Source organism: Eumetopias jubatus, unplaced genomic scaffold (assembly GCF_037043125.1).
Source record: "Eumetopias jubatus isolate StellerSeaLion01/CBP00866 unplaced genomic scaffold, mEumJub1_p1.0 scaffold_16, whole genome shotgun sequence".
NCBI lineage: Eukaryota > Metazoa > Chordata > Mammalia > Carnivora > Otariidae > Eumetopias > Eumetopias jubatus.
Genome location: NW_028274822.1, coordinates 76,292,386 through 76,316,423, shown reverse-complemented (window position 1 = coordinate 76,316,423; position 24,038 = coordinate 76,292,386). Strand labels below are relative to the sequence as shown.

General features: G+C 53.0%; 1 protein-coding gene across 4 annotated transcripts in view; it reads right to left on the bottom strand.

Annotated features, from left to right (window-relative positions):
* Window positions 1–1,661: 1,661 nt before the first annotated feature.
* SSH1 (slingshot protein phosphatase 1) overlaps window positions 1,662–24,038 on the bottom strand; it is a 54,555-nt gene continuing 32,178 nt past the window's right edge. For all 4 annotated transcript variants that reach the window (XM_028116463.2, XM_028116469.2, XM_088019610.1 and 1 more), the window contains 10 exons: window positions 20,763–20,831; window positions 19,487–19,552; window positions 16,701–16,895; window positions 15,446–15,539; window positions 14,223–14,351; window positions 11,592–11,638; window positions 10,033–10,179; window positions 8,262–8,462; window positions 5,878–6,445; window positions 1,662–3,351 (listed from right to left, as the gene is read on the bottom strand). In XM_028116463.2, coding sequence (XP_027972264.1) covers window positions 2,098–3,351; window positions 5,878–6,445; window positions 8,262–8,462; window positions 10,033–10,179; window positions 11,592–11,638; window positions 14,223–14,351; window positions 15,446–15,539; window positions 16,701–16,895; window positions 19,487–19,552; window positions 20,763–20,831 — 2,770 coding nt within the window. In that variant the 3' untranslated portion in view covers window positions 1,662–2,097. The remainder of the gene's footprint in view (window positions 3,352–5,877; window positions 6,446–8,261; window positions 8,463–10,032; window positions 10,180–11,591; window positions 11,639–14,222; window positions 14,352–15,445; window positions 15,540–16,700; window positions 16,896–19,486; window positions 19,553–20,762; window positions 20,832–24,038) is intronic.

Genomic DNA, 24,038 nt, shown 5'->3' with positions numbered 1-24,038 from the left:
AAGTAGATAATCACCTTTTAAGGTGATTTCAGTTGACAGGGGTGGGAAAACAAATTCCTATAAAATAACATTATGTTAAAAAACAAAAACCAAAAAAACACTGGGGAGGAAAAGTTCCTGGAGAGAGTGTTTCAGCACAAACCCCACCCACCAGTTGAAATGTGGACCACCCTTGTCCACCCTTGTTCCTGAAGACCCTGCCCGGGGTGATCTCTGGCTGCTCTCAGGGACCCAGGTCCGACCACTGTAAGGTACAAGATGGCAGTTCCTTCGGCCACTTTCTGAGCTTGGCCGGCGCCGGAAGGCTTCTAGTTCCACTGAATACATCTGGCTGACAGCTGAGTGCAGAAGAAAGCTTCAGCCGGCAGTGCCCATACCTACGCAGCTACCCCCGCCCCGCAGGAGAGCACGCGGGGGTGGGCGGGCAAGGTCTGGGTCGGGAGAAGGCAAGGGTTGGGCCTGAGGTGACCAAGAGGCAGGGGAGGAGGCCTTCGGATCTGCCAGTTTCTTCCTGGTGGGCCCTGGGCAGCCCTGTGTTGTCAAATGAAACCAAGGGTCAGCAAACCTTTTCCAGAAAGGGCTCAATCATGAGGATCTTAGGTTGTGCAGGCTACACGGTCCCTGTTGCAGAATAGGTTGTTTTTAATAACCCCTTACAAATATAAAAGCCATCCTTAGCTCATGGGTGTGTATACCAGCGCTGCAGACTCCCTGGATGAAACCCTTCTGCCTTACTACCAAGCCCTTTTCCCTGCTCTCTCTCTTCAAAATACTTTAAACAGCCTATCCTGCTGACCAACACCAGAGGACTCCCTCCGCCCAGGCCCGGGCCAGTGAGTGTCACAGGCACAGCTCACCTGATTCTGAAAGTCCCCCCCCCGGCCCGCCCCCCTCCAGCCCAGGCTGGGACTACAGACCCCTCCTCTACTCTGTCCTCACCGCTAGGAAGGGCCAGAGACAGGGAACAGTAGCCTCATGGAAGGAAGGGGCGACTGTAAACATCTGTGAAGCTTTTCAGTGGTCTCATTTCTCTGAGAAGCTGTAGGGCTGTTCCTGGAGAGCGACTGGCAGAGCTGCTCGTGACCACTTAAAGCCCCTTTTCCTCCCCGAACATGCTCCGGTGACCTCATGAGCCCAAGGGCCCAGGCTCCTGGCAGGACGATCCACGTCTCGGACCCACCGCCCCTGCCAGACGCTCGAGCGCTTTCAAAGCCTCAACGCAACCACATCGGGTTCAGCAGCAGATGAGACGTGGTGATGCTTTGTGGGCCCTTCTCCCCAGACCGGGAGCAACTTACACGTCAGCATTAGCAATGACTGAGGACGTCCCATATACACATCCCCTCTCCTCACCCCAGTGCCGGCCAGACACACGCCGCTCTGCTGTGACAACACACCAGGACAAGGAATTCAACTGCACAGATGATCTCCACGCACCACAGAGTTGGTTCAACAACAGCATTCCACAGCCTTGTCTAACTTTACCTAGCAGTGGTGGGTGCGGTCGACTTAAAAAGTCTTAACACTTTTTGGGGGTCCCCACAAAAGAATAAAAATTTAAAAAAAAAATTCTCTTTTGGAAAAACCTTTTCTGACACAGCATTATTCCCTGGAAGGAGCCTTGGTCACTACTGTATTTTAAAAATAAAAAGCACAGCAAGAACAGAGGTAGGACTTATATTGCCATCCAAGGGTTTCCCCGCAAGGGCCTGAATGAGCTAGGAACGTGCGCCGTGGCGACGGAAACATCACCGCTGCCACTCTTTTGCACGGTGCAAATGGAGTATTCGGGATGTGTGTGCATATCTGTATATGCTCTTTTTAAGAAGAGGATTCTTCCTGAAAACACAGGACTTGGGGATCGGAGTTTTGTATCTACTGGCCGACGGCTTCTGGCTCTCCTGGGCCACCCCACCACTGGCGTCACCCCCCCTTTCTTCTTGTGCTGGGTTATTCTTGTTTTTTCTCCTCCTCTCTGCGGCAAGAGTGGGGAGGGTTAGAATGTCAATCGTTTAGGAGACATCACGGCCAAAACCCACAGTGAAACAAAGGGAGGGACCACGTGAAAATACACGTCTGAATACAGCAAGAGGCGGGTCAGCTTTTGCTCATCCACGAGGGGCTTCTCAAGTGTTCTGAAGCAGATTTCCCTGATGGTTGAGAGGTCGCGGCTGGGTTCCTTGGGGCTGCCTGGGGCTCATGCAAGAAGGAAGACTCGCTCGACTTGGCGTCCCGGGAGTCGGTGAGGGCGGACGCGTCTGCCTCACCGGACAGGTCTTCTGTCGAGAAGTTGAGACTTCCAAGCTTGGCCAGAGAGTGTGAGCGTTTCAGTGGGGACGAGACGGTGAGGCCCGCCAGCCGGAGCCGGGTCTCAATCTCCTGCGTCCGCTGCTTCACCAGGCCTGGCTTGCCTCGGACGCTGTGGATGCTGTCACTGCTGGAGCTCCGCGTCAGGTTGGAGCTCATGGAGGAGGACGTGGGGGTGTAGCAGATGGTCTTCAGGAAGTCTTTCGAGAAGTGAGTGGTGTGATCCAGGCGGCAGAGGAAGGGAGTGGGGCTCTTGAGTGGGGCGCCTTCGAACGGAGGGGGGATGGCCTCTGACTTGTCATCGCTCCCAGCGAGGCTGGGCAGGGCTGGGGGCCCCGGCGGACGGGCAGGAGCCAGATCGGGGTTCTCCTCGGGGACGCTGGCCTCCAGCCTGCTGGCGGGGCCGTCCCTGCAGGGAGACGCCGGGTCTGCGGGCGTGCCCCTCAGCCTCTCCAGTTCTTGGGTGTGCTTTCGGACCAAGCCCGCCTTCTGCAGCTGAATGATGGACTCCTGGTGCTGCATCAGGTAGCTGTTGCTTGTCGGCTTCTCGGCCTCTTTACTGAACAAAAGCCGCAGGTCCTTGGCCGGTCTCAGATCTTTCTTGGGCGGCGATTCAGCCTTTGCTACGTCCATGCTTGGAGGGTTCTTATCACAGTGAGAATTCTTCAAAAGGAGGGACTTTGGCAGGACTTTTTGGGTTTCTCTGGAAGATTCCAAAAGGCTAGCTGGTAGTTCTGGGGCAGCCGTGGCCCCGGAGCCACCGACGTCTGACCTCCTCGAGCCTGCTGGTGGTAGCAATGGGGGACTCTCGCTTGGGCCAGAGGCCAGTTTCTCTAAAGCTCGGGATCTGCTGGACGTGTGGGCCACAGGGGAGGAGGTGAGGTGGGGCAGGAAGGTTGGCTGGGTACAGATGGCAGGAGCTCCAGGGTTCTCGCCCCGCTCCCTGAAGGCCTCAGGAGCCCCACTGGCTACAGGGTACACACAGTCGGCACAGGATTTGTAGGAAGGCTTCACCTTGTTAAGGATCCCGAATATAGCATCGTGCTGAAAGGGGACAAGAACATTGTGAGTATACAACAGCGAGCCAGAGAAGGGTGTGTGGGACTGGGTAGGCACTGGAGAGGCAGTGCCCCCCAGCCCCGCCCCCTCCAGTCAGTGCAGGAACACAGGCCTCTTGGAACCCACTCAGCCATGAACAGTGGTGGTTGGAGACGCTGAACCCAACTTTCCAGAAGCTACGTGACTACGATCCTGGGCAAACCTCCTGCCACACAGCCAGCATGATCAGGGGCACAGCCTGCTCAACCTTGCCTTCACCATCTCACGTGGGCGCCTCTCCCTTTCTTTCCCTTTCAGAAAGAATCTGTGCTTGGGGAGTACGTAGCCTGAAAACGGGGCTCTTCCCTGCTAGCATGAACACGGCTAGCTCCAAAGAATCACCATGTAGCCATTGGCTGTGGTCTTCACAGTGGAGGTGGTCAAAGGCAAAAATGGCTTTGGAAAGACTCCAGTACAGACCCAAACACGGGTGCTCACAGTCCCGGATAAGGGAGCCAGGCTGAGGTGGGTTTTATAGACCAATAGGGAACATGTTTGCATTGTTTTCTGAGGAAAGCCACCTGCCTCTAGGCGAACGTGCCATGCACCTCCACGTCGGGCCATTCCGACGGGCAGGGCAACTGCTCACCTCCCTCACACGCCCATCGACAGACAACAGGGCCGCTCCTATGGGCTGAGGCGGGCAGTGGTTTAGCTGCGAGATTCCCAAGCTGGCCTAACACAAAGGCCCCTCGGCAAAGGGCTGCTGGTCCATGTTTCTCCCTGCCCCCTGCCCACGGCCCTGACCATCAGGGCCTAATCCCATCCTGTGTCACAGATGTAGGTCCCCCAAGACAAGAAGTCATGGGTGGTCCAATACTGGAGGAATCATAAGGAAACCCAGCCATGATTCCTAGAGGCTGCAGGGGAGCACACGGAGAGCGTGTGGTGGGGGAGGCCAGATCTCCTAACCTAGTCAGGATTCCTGGGTCAACCAGTGAGACCCGACCACCCCCGAACTCTTGACCCAGAAATTTTTCTGAAGCTCTGACTGAAGTTTTCTCCTAAAACCTTTAGAACCTAATGTTCTAAAATGTGGTTAGAATGTCTCACGGTCGGAGATTTAGGACTACCTTTCAGAGCCCAAGGAGCAATAGGGTGGGAGCAAATTCACTCATCCAACTCATATTTAGGGAGCGCCTGTCACGCGTCAGGACCGGCGTCAGGCACAGGGGCTGCAAACGAGACATGGTCCCTGCCCTCAGAGGGTCTAGTGTGGACCAGAAAACTGAGTGACAAGTGACAGGATGGAGAGGGGTGAGCTCAAAGTCTTCTGCAGAGGGAAGGCTTCCCTGAGGAGCCGAACCTCAGCTGACACCTTTGGGACAAGCAGGTGCTGACCAGGCAGAGGGGAGGAGAGAAGGCACAGTCACCTTGCAGCTGAACCCCTCAGCAACCTGGCACTGTAGTCAGCAAAGAAGAGTTGAACAAGCGAAGGAGTGCTTGTCTCTCGGTCCTCCTATTCTCTAGAGAACCTCACCCATTCAATCCAATTCTGGCCAGGAAAGGCAGGCCATCCTTCATGTCTCTCCTTACCCACGCTTCTCCTATTCTTCATCCCAAGACCCACCCGGTGCCGTTTCAGACTGATGGACAGTCCTGGACAGACGTTTTGTATCAACTGTCTTCATAGGTATTTGCTCTTTGAGGGAAGGGTGAGTGGTGGGAGAAATTCACCAGTAATTAACATCTGGTACTTCCCATTTTGCTTGTATTAGAACATGGGAAAGACAAACCCTCTGGATGTGGGAATGCATTGCCGAGTGCTCTCACCTGTGAATCCCGGCTGTCTCGGAAGATGGGCGGGGAGGCCTGGGGAAGTGAAGCTCCTTGGCCCGGGCCGTGGCAAGAGCCGGTGCAGAGCGAGGGTGGGACCCGGGAGCGGGCGGCACAGCACACCGCTCATGACACCAGCCTCAGCTCCCGGGCCCCCCGGAGGAGGGGAGAGCCTGGCGGATTTAATAATTTTCTGAGCAAGGGCCAGCTTGCTAAGACCATGTTGCAGAAACCCACCAAACAGGACAGCCACGTGGGACTAATGGAGTCAAGCATTAGAGTAGGAGTTGGAAGACCAGATATTTGATGATACTGAGCAATTGCTACCCATTTCTTCAAGGTGGTATTGTGGTTATGTTATAGACGGAAGCATCCGTGAACGAGCGACCCAGCTGGGGTTTGGTTCAAGATGATTCAGAGTGTGGGGAAACTGAGTGGGGCGGGGATGAAATAGGAATAGCCTTGTGTTGATAAACACTGAAGCTGGGTGGTAAGTTTTGTTGTACATTTTACGTAAGAAAGAGACCGAGCTGAAAGCTCTGACCAAGCGCACTGGGGGGGGGGGGTGCCTGCAGGGATGAGCGCCAGGCCCTGCACATCCCCAACCCACGGTACGCCCGCACTCCCAGGCGCCCTGCAGCCGCGCTTGGGGAACGCCCGCTGCCCTTGCCCTCCGCGCCGGCCCCCCTTGCCCACCTCGAAGTCATCGGGACAGCTCCTCTTGCTGTTGTTGTTGTTAAGGTTCTCCCGGTTGAGCAGGCTTTTATCGGGCTGGGGTGGGGGCCGCCCCCACCGCCCTGCCCCTGGGGCCTCCTCCCCTTCCATCTCTTCCACCTGCTGCAAGGAGCCGCTCTGGGCCTTAGGGCTCCCAGACTCCAGCTTCTTCCTCACTTCCTTCTCGCAGAGTCCAGAAGCTTCCTGGGGATGTCTGGCTGGCGTGTGTGCCTCGGTTGGCTCGGCCGCTTCCTCCAACAGAGCATCCCTCTCCAGATCTTCCAGGTGGACCAAGCTGCCAGGTTCGTCGTTGGGGGAAGGCAGGAGGGGGTCTGAGAGCCGCCGGAAGCAGCAGGGGAGAGTGGGGCCTCCTGGGGCCCCGCTGTCTGGGAAGGCGGGCTGGGCAGCATCGTCCGGGCAGGGCAGCCGGGCCTCCAGGGTGCCGTCCAGGGTCTCCGGCAAGAAGCCCCCCGACCCTGCAGGGTCATCCGCAGGCTGCTGGAGGCAGGTCTCGCTCTGCTGGCGCCACAGCTTGTTGTGCCGTTGTTTGCTGCGGGGGAGGAAGGGCAGAGGAAGGTCATGGGGGCCAGTACCCTGAGGGTCCCGGGAGGGACAGCGAGACACAGCCCACGGCTGACAGATGGCGCTAGGACGCTCAAGCCCCGTGGCTCCCGGCAGCAGCCCTCAGTGACTCTGCCATGCAGTGACGATGTGGCAGACCCGTGACGGCGGTCTAGACCTTGGGTACCATCAGGGTCTCGCTGTCCCGCCTCGTCCTGTGAACTTAGCCACGCCACCGCCCGTCCCACCTCTGAGGCCCTCCATCTGTCAGGAGAGTAATAATCCTCTCCTCCCTAACCTGTAGGGAGAGAATGGGGTCCGAAGCAGAGAGCACATGGGGATTTTTGGGTAAACACATAATGCACGTCAAGTTGGGACGACTGGAGAAAACCACGAGATTTTTTTTGGGGGGGTCAGAAAGATGACAGGTCACTTTTAAAAATAAGTCTTATGATACATTTTTAATGTAAGGGTCAAAAAAAAAAGGAGAGAAAATTTTAATGTGAAATCAGGTAAGTAAGGCACCTGCATGACCCTTGGGGCACCTGTACCAACACCCTGCAGGGGTGCGGGCTCCGATGAGAGGAGATGCGGACAGGACAGTGTGAATTAAGGGCCTGTTGTTTGCAACGCACGGGAGCACCACGACCATTCGAGACCGCTCCGTGTGCTCGTTCCAGGCAAGGCCAAGAGGGCCCCCAGACGGGGCTGCAAGTCAAGGTCACTGCCTTGTGGCTGTGACCTCGGCCTGAAGACCCCTGATGAGGCTGTGGAGGCTGCAAGCCCCTGATGGCAGCAAGTGTCTGAAGGGCTACGGGAAAGGAGGCAGGATGCCCATGCCTCCACCCCCTCCTCATCGTCCCGGGGCCCTGCCTGGGGATCTGTCCAGTCACTCCCTGGGTGACAGTAAAGGGACTCCAGAGCTGTTTTCAGACCCCGTTCCACCCTGCCAGGGCACTCCTGCTTGCTCACACTCGGCCAAGAAGCCCGTGGACTGAGCCTGTGGCCTCCTCATAATACCAGTCAGAAATAATCCAGGGAGAAAGGGAGTCCCAAGTGCAGTGGGGATCCGCCTCCACAGGGCCTCCCCACACCGTAGCCTTGGGGGCCGGCAGACCCGGGTGTGCTCTCTCCCATGTGCTGCCCGCCAGCTGTATGATGTGGGACACCCTAACCTCCAGCGTCAGCTCATTCCCCCCATATGCCGGGGATACCCTGTCCTGGGCAGACCTTTTCTGGGTGGGGGTTAGAGATTTCAAAAGCTCCGTTTTATTCACCGTGAGCCAGGTCTAGCCCGGCATCTGCAGAGGTAAACCTGCACAGTCCTCAGGTAAATCTCACAACAGCCCTGCCAGGTGGGCTTGGCCTGCAAACTCAGAAGAGGAAACCAGGGCCGGGGGAGATGGGCAAGCTTGCCCTACGTAGCCCGGCTCGTCGGTGCTGGAAGCCAGTTGGCTCTGCGGCCTCGGAACTGCCCTGTGGCGAAGCCTGGCTCGGGGCTTGGCACAAAGCAGATGCTCAGGAAACGGGGACGGCCATGTGCCTGTGCCGCCCATGATGTCATGCCTTGGACGAGGAGCCGCGCACCGTTCCCTCCAGCAGCAAAACAGCTTTCTGTGTGTGCCAACAAAATCAAACAGATCCCTCCTGGAAACCACTAATCAAACCCCAAACAATAGCTGTTTTTCTCAGTCCGGCTCCCCCCCAACCCCCCCAAAGGCGGGACTTTAGCTGCAGAGGCTGCTGCCAGGCCGGACAGGAGCCCGCTTGGTTCTGCCAACCCTTCCCCGCAGACGCTCACCCACCTCGCGTCCAAGATGCCTTCATACTCAGACAGCTGCCTCATAAAGCCCGCGTTGGGCCGTGTAATGCTGCGCTTCTGCTTCACGTAGTTGTACGCTTTTTCCAGAGGCCAGCCAAATTCCTTCATTGCATAGGCTATGACCGTGGAAGCCGATCGGCTGACACCCATTTTGCAATGTACCAGGCACTTGGAATGGTTCCTCCTGCACAGGCGGGGGACAGAGTCCAGAAACTTCCAGAATTTCATTCTCTCAGGTTTTACCCAATGCATTTTGTTTTTCTTTAAACCCTGAAGTTATCTCAGTGCCCAGACCCCACCACCCCTGCCACGTCCTGATATTTATGCAGCAGATGGCCACACACCCTCGAAAGGAAATACCTTCACTGCAAAATCAATTAGCACACAATGGGAAATCGAGATAAATCTGTCCTTGCCTTGCCCAGCAGTGCAGGGAGGACTCCCAAATTGGGCTGCCCTCAGGGACAAAGCGGGACCGCTGGGATGGGCCAGGAGACCACAAACTCTTGCAGGAAGCAAAGGGGCAGCGAAAGGGGCAGCTGCAAAAGCTACACAGCTGCCCCAGGAGATGAAGATGGGCAATGGGTGACTGCAGAGAAAACGGGGTCAGCAAATGGAAGGGTGTGAGGCCCTCGGGAGGGCAAGATGCTCGCCAGGCAGGGAGGGTCGAGGAGCTAGAACAAGGACGGCAGCACCCTGGACTCGGACGAGGGGAAGAAAGCAGGCGGATCGGTCATTTGTAAGGAGGCGGTAGTGGCCTGGGCGGGGCTGATGTCACAGGAATGGCAAGGCCGTGTTTCTCGAGACTTCGGGGGCTCGAGAATGGGAGGGTACACGATGCTGGAAGGGGCTGCACCTGGGAAGCTTTATTTGTACAGGAGGCAGACCCACCAGCCTGCCTGTTTACACTGGAACCAGCTGGCCCGTCAGGTGGGTCTGGGCTCCTTTCCTAGACCCCAGGCTTCAGATTCATCCCCGTTTGTCAGTGCATTTTGTTCTGTTTTTGTTTTTTTTGTTTGACTGCTGGCCTGGAATCTATCCCCCAGGAATGCAAACAAACTAAGATTCGGTAAGGACATGTTATGGAGCTTTGACCTCAAGAGGTATGAAGCAGAAGACAGGGTTTCTCTTGATAGCATTGCAAAGGGTTCTCTCTCTCTCTCTCTTCTGGATTTCAGTGAGGCAGAGTTGTCCCATAGGAGAATAAGGGGAGGACAGAAGACAGGGTGATGTCAGGAACAGGCTCAGGGCGATGGGGACCTCTGACGGTCTGTCCCATTCCATGAACAAGAAAACTGCACTAACTCAGGTGCAGAAGGCGGGCCAGCCCTTGCGGCCTCTGCCTGAGCAGCTTTCTCTGGGGAAGCAGCCCCAAAGGTGTTCAAAGTCCACGCAAGACCTGGCCCACCCTCCTCCCTCCTTTGGCTCAGCGACTCCCCGTAGACAGAGCTCCAAAGAGTGTCCACGAGATAACAGATCCTCGCCTGGAAGCAGTGATGATGACAGAAGTGGGATCCAATGTCACAGTCGATGACAGGGGAAACAGGCTCACTGGGGCCCCCACCCTGAGAAGATCAGTGACTGTGCCTTTTTGGTGTTAGGGGGTCCTGTGGTCTAAAACCAGAGGTCCACCAGACATCAAAGGCGCCACAAACCAGAGATGTCTGAGTCTGGGACTGCCATTAATTTCTGCCCAGCCGGCATCTGCCAGTTACTTCCTCAGACCAGCCTCTTTGGCTTCTCCATCCACTTACTTTGCTTTGTTTATGAAATGGTATGCTTCGTTCCAGTGGGCAAGAAGGTCCGTTGTCTCTTCATCGTAGACGCGAATGTTATGATACGCAAATAAGCCAGGAAAAAAATTATCTATTTCTCTGGTGACATTTAAAATGTAGTCCACACTGTAAGGAGAAAAAAAAAATAAAGAACAAATTTAGAGAATCAGAATGAGGAACTACAAAAAGACAAAGTAACAGAAAACTGAGCAAGGAAAAAAATTAAATATATACTCATAAAGCGTATATGTTTACGGTGGGACTTTGGTTTTTCCTTAAAGAGTAATTTTTTTTCCCCCAAATGTCCTCTATACGATGAGAATGTATTATACTTATAATAAAGAACAAATTTCTTTGTAAAAAAAAAACTTACAAAAAAAAGTTCAAAGCATTGCTGAGCAATGTGAGTTCTGGAAACGAGACATATGTATTAAATACATTTTCAGACACACTCAAAGTTTCAAACTTCGAAATGGTTACTTATTAATATATAAAGGCTTAAAAAAAATGAAGTCTCTACTTTTAAATAGCTAAGAGCGTAGAATATATCCATCCATTATTCATGTCCTTGAGAATTGCCTTAAACCTTGAAACAAGGCAGACTACAAATAAATAAATAAACAGTGGGGAGGGTCTTTGAACGCAGGTTCTCTAAACTTGATACTTATATTCCCAGAAGACCAAAATAATTCAGGAGTTAGAAAATACCTCAAATAGGGTTTGTAAGAGAATACTTATAAATGCTTTACAAAATACCTTTCAAAATCATTTATTTATTCCCAGCCAGAGAAAGCATAGATGGTATCACTCTACATTTTAAGAAAACTTTCTGTTGAAAGAACACATCTTAACCAGTTCTAAAGATATATTTTAAGATTTGTTTAGTCTTGATTTTTAAATGCAGTAATTCAAGAATGCCATCATGTCAGACCCACAAAATGGTGATTTTGTGGCTGTGTTGTTTAAAAAAAAATGTCCAGACATCTGTTCTTGAAGGTCTAGATTTAAACTTTTTTTTTTTTTTTTTTTTAATTCCTGCTGCTGGGCATTTTTCAGACAGAGATGGGCATATGTTTCTGACCAACACTGAGTATTTAGCCGCCAGATTCCCACCAGGCCCCAAAGTCTAACCTCAGGGACAACCAGGAGTGGTCCTGGGACCAGAGTTGCCGACTGGCCCCACAGGTGTGTGTGTGTGTCCGTGCTAGGACGGCCAGCACCTGTGCTGGGGTTTGGGGGGGAGGGCAGTGGGGCCCAGGAGGGGGCTTGTGGCCCTACCAGCATCCAGGCTGTCCTCTGCCACTGGAGTGTGACTGAGAATTGTTCTTGGTGACACACACAATCCCACAGAACCCCGTTAAGATCTAAAACGCATGAATTATTCAGGAGGTGGCATTTTGAAGGACATCTGCTTAGCTATGCAAATCAGCCCAGCCCTTGGAGATGGGAGACAGGGTGCGGGCAGTTATAAGGGCTCAACCTTGGGGGTTTCTAAGCTGCCTGGAAGGACAAGGGGGGGACGAGGGGAGCAGACTCACCCTGAGCCCTGCAGTTCCTCCAGATTGGATGCATTCCATTCAGAGCCCTGGGGGACAGATCACACAAACCCCCGTGAGTGTCACATGTCCGCCTCAGAGCTGCTTAGGGGATGCACGGGTGGGCCAGCCCTGGGTGGCGGAGGGTTATTTCACGGGCCCTTGGCCTTAGATGGGCGGACAGAACTAAAAGAGGCTGCTAGCCAAGCAGCTTCCGGAGGCATTCCCGGCGTCGTCAGCCTGCGTGGAAGGCCCTGGCTGTCCCCTGGCCTTCAGGGAACGGCAAAACCTGTACCACCGCCCCCCCACCACGTCCTTTCCTAAGGCTCCGGCACGGTCCTGTCACCAGAAGCAGGGACCTCCGGCTTCCCGCTCAGGAGAGGGCACTTTGACACACCACTAATTTAAAGCAGGAATCTGTCTACCTTTTCAGGCAAGTATTTTTTAAAAGTTCCCACCCTCTGACCCAGTGGTTCCACATACAAACAGCTGCCCTGAGGAAACATCCAGAATTCGCACCTAGATTTATGCACGAGGATATTTATGGTTATTTGCGAGGACAAACAATGAGAACAACTTAGAGGTCCTTGACAAGAAGAAACTAGTAAAATAAATGATGATGATGATGAAGCCACATGATGGGGCAATTAAATATAAACTGTACTTTGGGTGGCTATTTAACGAAATGGGGAAACGCCGCATAATGAAAACAACTTAAAAAGAGAAAAACAGGACACAAAACTATATAAACATTATGATTCTTTCCTTTTTTTTCTTTAAAGAAGCTATATAGACATAAAAAGAAAAAACCCAGAAGATGGGAAAAAAGTATACTAAAACGTTAACAGTAACTACATCTAGATTTGCAAAATTGGGAATGCTTTTTACTTTCTTCTTTGGAGTTACTGGTGTTTCTGATCCTTCTATAACATGTTTTAATTTAATGCCTTTTAGAGCATATTAAAAAACGAACCCTCCATTTCTGAGCTTCCCAGGAACACAGAAGGGGAAAAAACAAAGAAAAAGCTATCACTTCGCTCTTAGGCAATGCAAATGACACAGAGTTGTGAAGAACAAGACCCCCCCCACCCCCGGCCCCAAGTCTCCCTAGAAACTTCCTTTCCCAGGAGGGCAGACCCCTCAGGACGCAGGGGCCCCAGGGGGCCGAGTGGGGCTGGTAATGTGCGGGTGTTTTTCATGCTGGAGGGAGAGGCTCAAATATAAAAATTCCTTTAGTATCTCTCATGGAAAAAGTGACATAGAGCACCAAACCGCACTGAAAAAAATAATGAAAGCTCACTACATCTGTGAGCATCCTCTTGTTGTGATATCACCACCTAGTGGAGAGACAGCCTGCCTTCTGTTGTTTCCACTAGGAAAAACCAGCAACTTCCCTGGGAGATTAGAGCCCAGTGCTGCCTGACGGCTTTCTCAAGATATAGGCTTCAAATCCACACGTTCATAAACGTTTTAATACAAACGTTAAACATACATATACATATGCATGTATATATATGTATATACATATATACACGCACACATATTCACAAATATGAATTGATATACACAAATATATTAGGTATATATATTTGAGATATGTATCTATATTTAATATACTAAGTATATACCACGACACATGTGTTTGGAGAACCATTAATTAATTCTTGTGGGCAGAAAACAAGATCGTTCATGCCTTCAGCAGCAAATACACTTCCTCCACTTTCCTAGGAAGTCATTTTTGCTGTAACAATGGTTGCCATTTATTAGTACCTACAGAAAGAACACTTGGTGCTTGAAGAATGTCTCTTACTTAATCCTCACAATCATCCCACATGGTACAGAATGAAGGAGAAAAGACCAAGAGGCTTGCTCCCCTCACACAGCTGCTTCGGCTGGGGAGTGGGAACTTGGCCCTGGCGGGTCTGACTTTCATCACACTGTACCACTTCTCTAATTTTAGTAACACGCTCTCCCCTATAGTCTCTCTGAGGGACTCTGCAAACTTGCCAGTTGCCTTCTATGGAGATTTACAGCATTAAGAGCATCTGAGCAAGAGATGGAGGTGCGGAGAACCTGCACAACCCGGCCCCCCTGGTGGTGCTCCCAGGGCGTGCCCCTTCGGTGGGCCGGGGAGCAGGGCACAGAGTAGCCACCCACACAGAGAGAGGGGAAGAAGCTGGGCTTCGGGGGTTCAGTTTGTTTTGCCTACTGTTTCTCACGTCTCGGTGATGCCCGGGCGTAATTCTGGGGTTTGGCGAGCATGCACCCTTTCGTACCTGGGGGTTCGGAGCCTGCAAACCGTGGGGAGGTAACTGGATGGGGCCTCTGTGTTAGCAACTGAAGACCAAAGATGGAGAGGTTCTGAAAACTGCTGCCAGTGGACTGTGCCAGAGAGCCTTCAAACAACTCCGCACAGCTCAGCTGGGAGCCCCATCTCACACATCTGGCCCCAGGGCAAATCAGCGCAGGCCAGAGGAAGGGGGTCGAAGATAGGAGTTCCCAGAACAGCCAGGATCGAGGTCCCAGCCACTCCAGTTCTCTCCCCCTTTCTGACTCTGCTGCAAGCTCCAAACAATCAAGGTCTGTAGACGGATGTTCCCCAAACCAGACCCTGCCCTGTGAGGCGCTTCTTACGAGATAGAGGTGGTCGAAGATAAGGGAGGGCTTGTCCATCTGTCCCAAGATAAGGAGCATCTCGTTGTCTATGAATTCCTTGAATTCTTTCAGGTTACAGTTCATCTGCGTCTCTAATTCATTACGGATCTGTGGAGCAGAGAAGAGCAGGAAAAGTGATTCATTACAAAACAAAACAAGAGCCATCCACCTCCAAAGAAGTCAAGTCACAACTTAAACTGTGGTTGTTTTCAAAAAAGGTGTCTTGTTGTTTTGGTGGTTTTTTGTTTTTTTTACCCCAAAGTAAGTGCACAACGCACTGAGACACACAAGCACATACGTAGGTGGTGGGAAGGCAGGCTACACAGCCTCACAGGCAGTCTGACTGGGCAAAGTTTATTATTTTATACCAAGAAGTTGATTCGCAGGGGATCTCTTCTACTGAGTTTAAGGCACTTCTATTTTTATAATTAAATATCAAATATATCACAGTGAACACATAAAAGCAGTTTCATCTTGCATTGGAAGGCATCACAACAGGAAAGTTTTTTGTTGTTGTTGCTGTTGTTGTTTTGGTGGGCAGCAAAGTTTATTGAGCGATAGTACAAAGCTCCCAAAGAGGAGGAAACCCAAGAGAGTTGGCTGCCCCACAATATGACTTTTTATGTGTATTGATTAATACAAAGGGTGATATATGGCTTTTTCAAATGGCCCTTTCAAGCCCTTATATCTACCTAGTTTAAGCGATTATTATAATTCATTGCATTCTTTTGAACAAAAAGCAACTGAAACAAGAAAAAAGTGATCCAGAAAAAAATTCGAAGGCACACAAAAGGCAGTCCAGGGTTAGTAACTTGCTAGTAAGTGATAATCCTGAAATAAGAAATAAGAGTTTGCTGTATCTCAATAAAACACAAGGCAGAGAAGAGGGCGCTAACAGGCAAATGTATCTCAGGGCAATGCGTGGGTCTCGTGGAATTAACACCAAAGGTCTTACAGGTTCAGAGAGATCAGGAAATTTGCTCAAGGCCCCGTAGCTGGTACGCAGCACAGCTGGATCCAAACTAGAGTGGAACTCTAAGGCCTGCACTCTCTCTGCTAAGTCCTGTGGGAAAAAGCCTCCGAGAGTCTGTGAGCTGACCCGTAAGAAGGCCAAGCGGCAGACCTGCCTCCGCTGTGCTTTGAGCAACAGGACAGATGGACAGCTTGTGACCTCTGGCCTGCTAAGGGAAGAGCTCTCTTACTTCTTTTGAGGTCACGTTTTCTAGATCCTGGCTCATCATGATGCTCCGGAGCTTGGCTTTGATGAGGCGCTCAGTTCTTTCCCCTTCGGTTGGCCTAGAAAGGGACATTCAGTAAGATGGAGAACGACAGGGAGCCTGAGGTCAGCGTTTACAGAAACGCCAGATACTCTTGAGCTAAACAGCACATGGCCTGCACTCAGACAGCTTCCTTCTTGGTGTGCATGTTTTTGGGAGGAGGGGAAAGGGACAGAGAAGTCCGGCTCTGTGTCTAGAACTCCTGTGGGAGTCCACAGAGTGGTGAGCGGATAGAGAGCACAAACAATGGCTGGAAAGCATAGTCCTCGTTCAGGTCTGCAGAGAATCGGGCTCTCGGGACGAGATGCTGGAAGCACCCGTGGAACATCCGCCCACCAACCAGACCCTTCTGTCTGCACTTGACCATGTCTGGGTGGGAGGACATCACCGGGCCCACCTCGCCTCGTCTCCTTCTTACGTGGAGAACCCACGTGCTTCCCTGTAACTTCTACCCATCAGCCCTGCTATACACAGACCAGGGTAATTCTTCCACAGAAGGCCCTTCTCTATATTCAAAGGCAACTGTCATTCTCCCCAACCTGCTCATCACTTGGGGCCTCAAAGAATGTGGCTTCTGGTCCTCTCCTCATTCAGGCTGACCTCTGTGTCCATGGCCCTCATAATGCAGTCCCAGAGGGACACATGACTCTGGGGGAGGAGGGTCCTAACCAAGACAGAAGCGGGGAGCCCTTTCCTTCTTCTGGACCCAGACTTTCACTGAGTGCAGCCTCAGGCCACGTGAGCTCTGCTGGTGGCCACGTGACAGAGGCCCCGGATTCACTGTTGTGGCCTCTAAGGCAGGCTGCCCCCAGCCAGTGCCAGTACAGTGGTGTTTTGGGATCCTGGGACGATGGATATATAATACTCCTCAGAACAGAGGGAAAGGGCAGACCACAGAACATGGCCCAAGAGCCGGTGAAGCACGTAGGCCGATGGGGAGTTATGGAGCTGTTCCCCGGAAACGCATTCACACCCAAATCCATCTCTAATTTTAGAAATGGGGTGGTGGTCCCAGAGCCTTCCCTAGGCCAAAGACTACCCATGGGCAGCAGGTGAGGAGCCCCTGCTTGGAATGCTGGTCCTGGGAGAGGGGGCTCCCAATCCCAGGACTACCAGGGTGGCATGACCCTGTGCAGACTCAGGGTCGGGCCCGGCGTGGGTGAGGCAGTGCCGCACTTACTTGTCCACAAACAGGGCTGGCGAGTCGGGCCGTGCAGACTCCAGGTCCTGCATGGCGTTCCACTCGTTGATGCAGCTCTGGTCCGAGCTGATGCAGCTCTCGTAGTAGGTGGCCCAGATGAGTGCCACGCCACCAGGGAAGTAGTTGTGTCTTCGTGCCACTTCGCAGGCCTTGTGAAGGACCTGCAGGGCAGACCTGGGGTGAGGAGGGGGGACAGGGTCAGGCCTGGGGAGGCACAAGGAGTGCTGGGCTCTTCCCTCCACATGGGGGGTGGAGAACGGGGCGGGGCAGGGGGACCCCTCAAGGACTCACTACGAGCGTCCCCATATACAAAAGGTTACGTGCGGGATGCAAGGCAGCCTGAAACCTTCCAGCTGCCGGGTAATGGAACCCAAGAGTAGATGAGCCATCCTTCACTGTGCCCAACAAGGAAACAGTGCAAACTTCGTAACTCTCCCACCCAGGCTGGCTCACGGCTCATCTCCCACTCTGCCAGTTAATGCCCAAGAACTGATTTACTCTGGAGGCGGGGGGCGGGAGGGACACCGCCACAAAGCCTGGCAGGGGGAAGGAAAGCCTTTCACATGCAGCAGACGCATTTTACTGCATTCTGAATAACTTGCTTTTTAACCTTTACCCATCACTGTTATAACAGCTTCGATGCTTAGCTCTCTTAGGGAAAGGAGTGCTAGAAACTCACATTAATACAGAGACGTAATGAAGAAGAGGTTCGGGAAGGAAGAGTGAGGCAGAAGGAACAACGTGGAGAATGTGTATGCTAATGCTCAGCTTAGTCATCCTTTTTTTTTTTTTTTAAACAAAAATCTAGGCTGAAACTTTCTCAGTGAAGGGGGTGAACCAGGCATCGATGAAGGGTGGGAGTGGGAAAGCCCCGGAGGGAGCGAGAGTCCTCGGGGAAGGGCTCACCCCTGCTATGTGCTGCACGCATCCCACTCAGGCATGTCTGTCCTATCTCTAGGCTGCTTCAGGGAATAGGCTTGAACTGCACATTTACTAAATTTAGTTTTGCTCCTGAAATTCTGGAAAAACATGTGGGCCTATTTTTTACTTGCCTGTAGAGAAAGAGGTAAGAAATGATCCAGGGATGCAAGAAACATCTGGGACATCAAGGGAACTCTGATTTCGTGATTTTCCCCAGAAGGAGCCTGAATTGAGGGCAGTGTAGAGTATTGGACGAGGTAAAAATGAAGCACCATGTTGACTGGTGCCCCATAGGAGAATTCGGCCTTACTCTCGCTGTCCCAGGAAACAAAGTAATGACTGGGAAACACTGGGCAGAACCCTTCTTGTCAGATGCCACCAGCTTTCTCCTGAGCCTTTTCCAGACTGCTGGAAAGAGAGATGGTTGTGTTGAGTTTGCTGCAGGGGTGGTGTGTGCGACCCTCCAAGGATGAGGGAGGCTCGCAGGTGCATGTGCCGGGTTTGAAGCAGCACCAGCCTGACCTGTCGGCTACCTCATCCCCAAAGTAGAGTGTGTGGGAGGCCCTCCCCCCAATGCGGGCCCTGCACCCTGCATCCTGTAGCGGGACACCCTGTGAGAACATGCTCCCTGTGCTCCCTGGTCCAACACGTGACTCTGCGCGGGTTATGGCCACCTCCCCTCCAATGACTTTAAACCCCACGAGGACACAAAGTATGTCTGTCGTATGCCTTCCCAGATGCCCAGTGCCTGGCAGGGTGCCATTCCCTTCAGGGCACAAACCGAGCGTGCGCCAGGTATAAAGAATATGCAAATTTGCACCGGAATGGCATTTGGACAGCAGGAACTGTAGATAACGTAAGAATAACGTACCTTCGATAACAAAAAAACCACCCAATGAAAAACTGGCTGAAGGACCTGAATAGACTTTTCTCCAAAAAAGATGTACAAATGGCCAATAAGCACATAAAGAAATATGCTCGGTATTCATCAAGTGGGGAAATACAAATCAACACTGTAGCGAGATACCACTTCACACCCATTAAAAGGGCGATGATGAAAACTCAATAACTAACTTGCAGGAGCTGGTGAGGACGTGGAGAAACCAGAACCCTCGTGCACAGCTGGTGGGAGTATGAAATGGGACCAAGAGTCCAGTTTGCGGAAAACAGTTTTGGTTCCCCAGAGAGTGAAACACAGAGTTAACCGCATGCTCTAGAAATTCCACTTCTAGGTACATCCTCAAAAGAACTGAAAGCAGGGACTCCAACAGACACTTTGCCCACCCGTGTTCACAGCAACTCCAAGCACAACAGCCAGAAGGTGGAAATAACCCAAATGTCCACTGATGGATGATAGGACTACACAAAAAATAGTCTATGACCACATCCTGGAGTAACATACAGCCTTAGAAAGGATTCTGACAGGTGCGACAAGATGGACAAACCTCGAAAACATCGAGATATGCAACAGAAGCCAGATGCAAAGGGAGAAATCGGGGAGGATTCCCCCCTATTGGAGGGACCTGGAGTAGGCAAACTCCTAGAGACAGAATGTAGGACAGAAGTTAACCAGGGCCTGGGTGGGGGAGAGGGACTAAGTGTTTAATGGGACGGCGACGAGAAAGTTCGAGAAATGGATAGTGATGTCTGCACATCATGGATGTACACTGAATTGCAAACTTAAAAAATGGTAATCGTGGTACACTTCACGTTATGTGCATTTTGCCACACACACAAAAATAAATGCACCTAAATGAGCTTTAAAGTCGAAGGGGGTTTTCCTATTCGTGCTGGCAGCCAAAAAAAATATTCCTAAGGTGATAAAAGTCCCTAAAAGCACTTACCACATGGCCTGGACGGATACGGGCTTAAAGACATGCATCCGTCCCGCAGTGCTGACGCTGAATCCCCTGAGGAGGAAAAACAAAAAAAGAAAGGAAGTGCTGTGAGAAGTTAGACCCTGTGGCCACACCAGATGACAAGGGTGGCTCACGCTTTCTGAGCAGGGAAGACAAGGCTGCTGCATCGAACAAGGGCAAGAACAGGAAAAAAGTGGGGGGGGGGGGGAAGTGTTCTCAAATCTGTAAGACTTGCTTTTAACCCGGCTACGCGAGGTCTATCAAAAACACAAACCCTGGCAAAGGCAACACCATCCGACACACCATCTTGTTCATGTTCCTGCCACTGTCCCAGCCCCCTGCTACTTCCTGCCCCACACATCCCACCCACTGTTTTTGTAATTGCTTGGGAAATATATTCACGGATGGCATAATCTGACAAAGGAAAAAAATATAACCATAATCCTGCCTCTTCAAAAAAAAAAAAAAAATCACATTTTAATTTTTCTTCCCCGATTCTATGAGGCAATTTAACTTTCACCGTTGGAATCCTGGTGGAGGGGCAACTTGTATTCAGCTCCTTCCCCCGCTCCTGGCAGAACCCGAGTATTTCCCCTGGAAGCAAATGTACGTGGAACCCGGATGGCCCCTCGTCTCTTGTCTACCTTGCCCAGGACACACGGAAGGCTTCCTCCTCTGCAGCCCCCGGAGACGCACCTGACACGCTGCTGTGCCCACTGGCTGCTTGCCTCCCCCCGTACCCCCACGGCTGTGTGCTCCGGCCGTGTCCTTTCCAACCGTGAACCTACAGTGACCAGCTCCGCGTGGGGGGCACGTACCGAGTATTCATTTAACACATCAAGGGAAAGGAATGAATGTCAGCTCCCTGACGCGCTGGAACGTCACACAGCAGCACATCCCCTGTAAACACTCTTCCGTTGATACTTCAAGACCCAAACTCCCTTATATAATGTCCCAAATATCCCCGGTCCTTGTGTGAGCACGTCACACAGGTGACTGCTCCTAATTATCAAGGATGCCCAAAGTGGAAGAATCTCTTAGTAGTTTTTTTTTTTTTTTTTAAGATTTTATTTACTTATTTGAGAGAGAGCATGAGAGGGAGGAGGGTCAGAGGGAGAAGTAGGCTCCCTGCTGATTGGGGAGCCCGACACGGGGCTCGGTCCCAGGCCTCTGGGGATCAGGACCTGAGCCGAAGGCAGACGCTTCACTGACTGAGCCACCCAGGTGCCCCTGGAAGAATCTTTTAAAGAGATCTCCTTACCCGTCTCCGTCAAGGTGGATTTTCGTGTCGCTCCACAGCCGGAGAACCATCCCGATGGTGCAGCTTTTACTGCTCAGGAGAAAAGAGAAGATGCCCAGAGTCAGGGTCCGCCCGCTCGTGCACCCTCTTCCCTGCCTTTGCCCAGCCTGTCCAGCTCTCAGAAAGGCACCACCACCCGACCTGGGCCTGGCTGCTGGGTGTGTATCAGGGAGAAGCTTTCAGGCTGTCTGCGTAGGGACCACTTGCCACTGAATTCTAGAAGACGTGAGCCTGGGAGGGTCTCATCAGAGGGGTCTCCAGTGACCTCTACTTGGAGACAGTCCCAGGGGACTGTGACCCCGCCAAAGTGCGGATGGAGCTCCAGAAACGCCAGGTCTCGGCCTTGGCTCTCAGGGGGCAGGGAGTGAGTGGCTGACCACATGCCCACGCTGCAGCAGGGGTGAAGCCGCTGATGGCTGGCGCATTCCTGGCACGAGGCCACACGCACTCCAGGGGCCACAGGCGAGCCGTGGCAGCCAACCGGGCCTCTTGTCCTCGAGGGTGGGGAGAGTGCCAACACCATGGCTGCAGTTCATTTCTGGGCCTCCGTTTCTGTACCTTTTGCACAGCCGCAGTTTCAAAATGAGCTTAATCTGCTTTTGGTTTGTTCACCGTAACAGTGAAATGATACCTAGTGACTTTGGAGATAGGTGCCGCTGAGAAACACAGAGGGACAGAAAGGACTTTATCGGAGGGTTACTCGGATTGTTAGGAAAATCCTTCAGGCATTTAAAAGAAAGAGTCTGCTCATGAGAGACCACGGTAATGGCCAAGGTCCCCTCCAGGGATCTTGGACGTACACCTCTACTCCTTAGCAACAGCTCAGGGGGTAACGTGACGCCTATGACAGGGAGCTCTGAGCTCACAGACGTCCCTCTTTCCCTGGAGTGCTGGTGACCAAGTGGGACTCTTCCACCCTCTGCTTCTGTCTGTGGGGAAGGAAGCTGCAAGCCCTTCAGGTCAAATCAAACGAAGCCTTTTGTGTTAGGCACATTACCTGACCCCCCACCCCTGCATTCCTACCCACTCTCGATGGGCTAATTCTACTTCCTTTGTAGAGTTGCAAAATGAAACGTATGCTGAGACCCACAGAGCTCCGGAGCTGCTTGCTGTGTCAGTGCTTGGGAGGCCGAGCAGGGGGCCCCCCCGTAGCCCAAACCGACATGCTGAGAGCCCAGGGCAGAGGGCACCTGGGAACACGTGGCCAGGCCTGGAAGACTCACCCCCTTTCAGCACTGAGGACCCACGCCAGGGACTGGTAATGAGGAGAGAAGACAGAGCTACAAGGAGCACTGGACTGGACTGGGGGTGGGGGGTCAAAGGCCCAGGCCCAGGCCTAGGGCAGGAGGGGGCCTTCCAGGGCAGGCCGAGATGAAACTGTCCATATGAAACAAGGGCAGTATCTAAACTGGTTTCCCCTACCTGCAGAGATGGGGAAGAGCCTGGAGAGAGCACTGCGTGCATGGGGCTAAGTCCACGAAGGACTCCCACTCAGGGTCTGAACCTGCAGTCAAGAGCACAGGCGGGGACCATAGCACGACTGAAAAAACTCTGCAAATTCCCTAACGTCCCCTTATCTGTTGTTCTGTGAGTTTCCAGTAGTCCTGTAGTGACGGACAGTAAAATGTCTATAGGGAAGGAGGGCCTGCGTGCTGGCGTACAGGGGGAGCAGGGGCACCCGGTCAGGGAAATGGGGTCTTCTGGGAGGAATGACCTCAAGGGATGACGTGGGTGGGGCAGCTGGGGGAGAAGAAAAGCTTCAGAGGAAACTGAAACAGCAGGAGCAGAGGGGCCAGTGGGGCCAGCGTGGGGACCCGAGGGCCAAGCGGGAGCCAGGCCTGGCACGTGGGGCGCCGTGGAAGCCCTTCGCAGACTGCACGGTGCCAGCAAGCGCAGGGCAGCTGTGTGTGCTCATGGCACTCACGGTGCTCTCGCCTCCCAAATGCAAGATGGAACTTGGGGTGGCCGCTCCTGTCTTCTGGGGCGACGCATGTGCAGATGGGTGGCTCTGAAAGAGAACCCGTGAGCCCGCAGGGCCCGTCTCTGCCCCTGCATCGTCCCTTCCGACACGGCCCCTGCCTATCCTGCTGCCGGAACTCCCACAGGGTACGTACCCGCTGTGGGCAGCACTCATCGCTCCCTCCTTTTTTTTTTTGGAATAAGGAAGCAAAATCTCATGTCGGGAATTGAGAAAAACAAACATCTCATGCTTTCAGCAGGCCAAAAGCTTCTGTAAGGACCAGGGCTTTAGTGCCTGGGGCTCCCCAGTGTGGGGCCGCAGAAGAGCGCCCAGGGCCCAGGCCCCAGGTGCCCGCCTGCCTGGGCCTGCAGGGCTGCCACTCAGGCCCGACAACAGGAAGGCTGCTTAGGTCCCATTCCCCTCTGACCACCTGCTCACCCTCGGCAGCCCCTTGCCCCACCTCCCCAACCACAAGACACGGCACCGGCCTCAGGGTTGGCACCTGCACGCGAGCCTGTCTACTCCAACTGTGAAGGACGACGTGGAGGGCATGCATACGCGTCTAATGCTACGGTCACGACCTCCAGACTCTGAGGTCGGAGAGCAGAGGCCAGGCACACAGAAAGTGCAAAGAGTACAGATGGTGGCGTAGGAATGAATTCACGAACAACGGGGTGCAGAGGAGAGTGCAGCATATCGATGTGCAGGGTCTACACTGCGGGGCCCGGCTTCTGATGCCCACCATAAAGGCGCGGCTTCTGATGCCCAGCTCTGCTAGTAGGACGGCCTTGAGGTACCCACCCCGACCTCTCGAGCTGTATTTTTCATCTGTTACACACCAATCAGGGCTACCTGCTCCACGGGGCGGTTTAAGGGTTCAATGAGATGCTGAGGACATGCCGTGGCAACCGCCCTGGGCTCTTCCCACGGAAGCAACAGAGGTGGCTAGCAGGAGGGGCAGAACTCCATGGTAGGCACATCCCACGGGGAGGCAGGTTCCCGCTCTGGGCTGGAGAGTGTTAAAGAATGGACCACATGTGGCAAGGAACGCCCCTGCCCCGGAAGGAACTCCGAAAGGCTGGCTGATCATCAAAGAGCAAATGTAACTGCATCGCTGTTTCGCACTGAATACCTCTGTGCTGCACAAAACACCGAGCTCCGTCTGTGTCCCAGAGCGCCGGCCTGGGGGTGCCCTGACACGAGGTGCTGGGCCCTCTTGCCTTCCGGGGCGCTCCTCACAGCCTGCCTCCTAAGACCTGCCAGGCTCCACAGTCTTC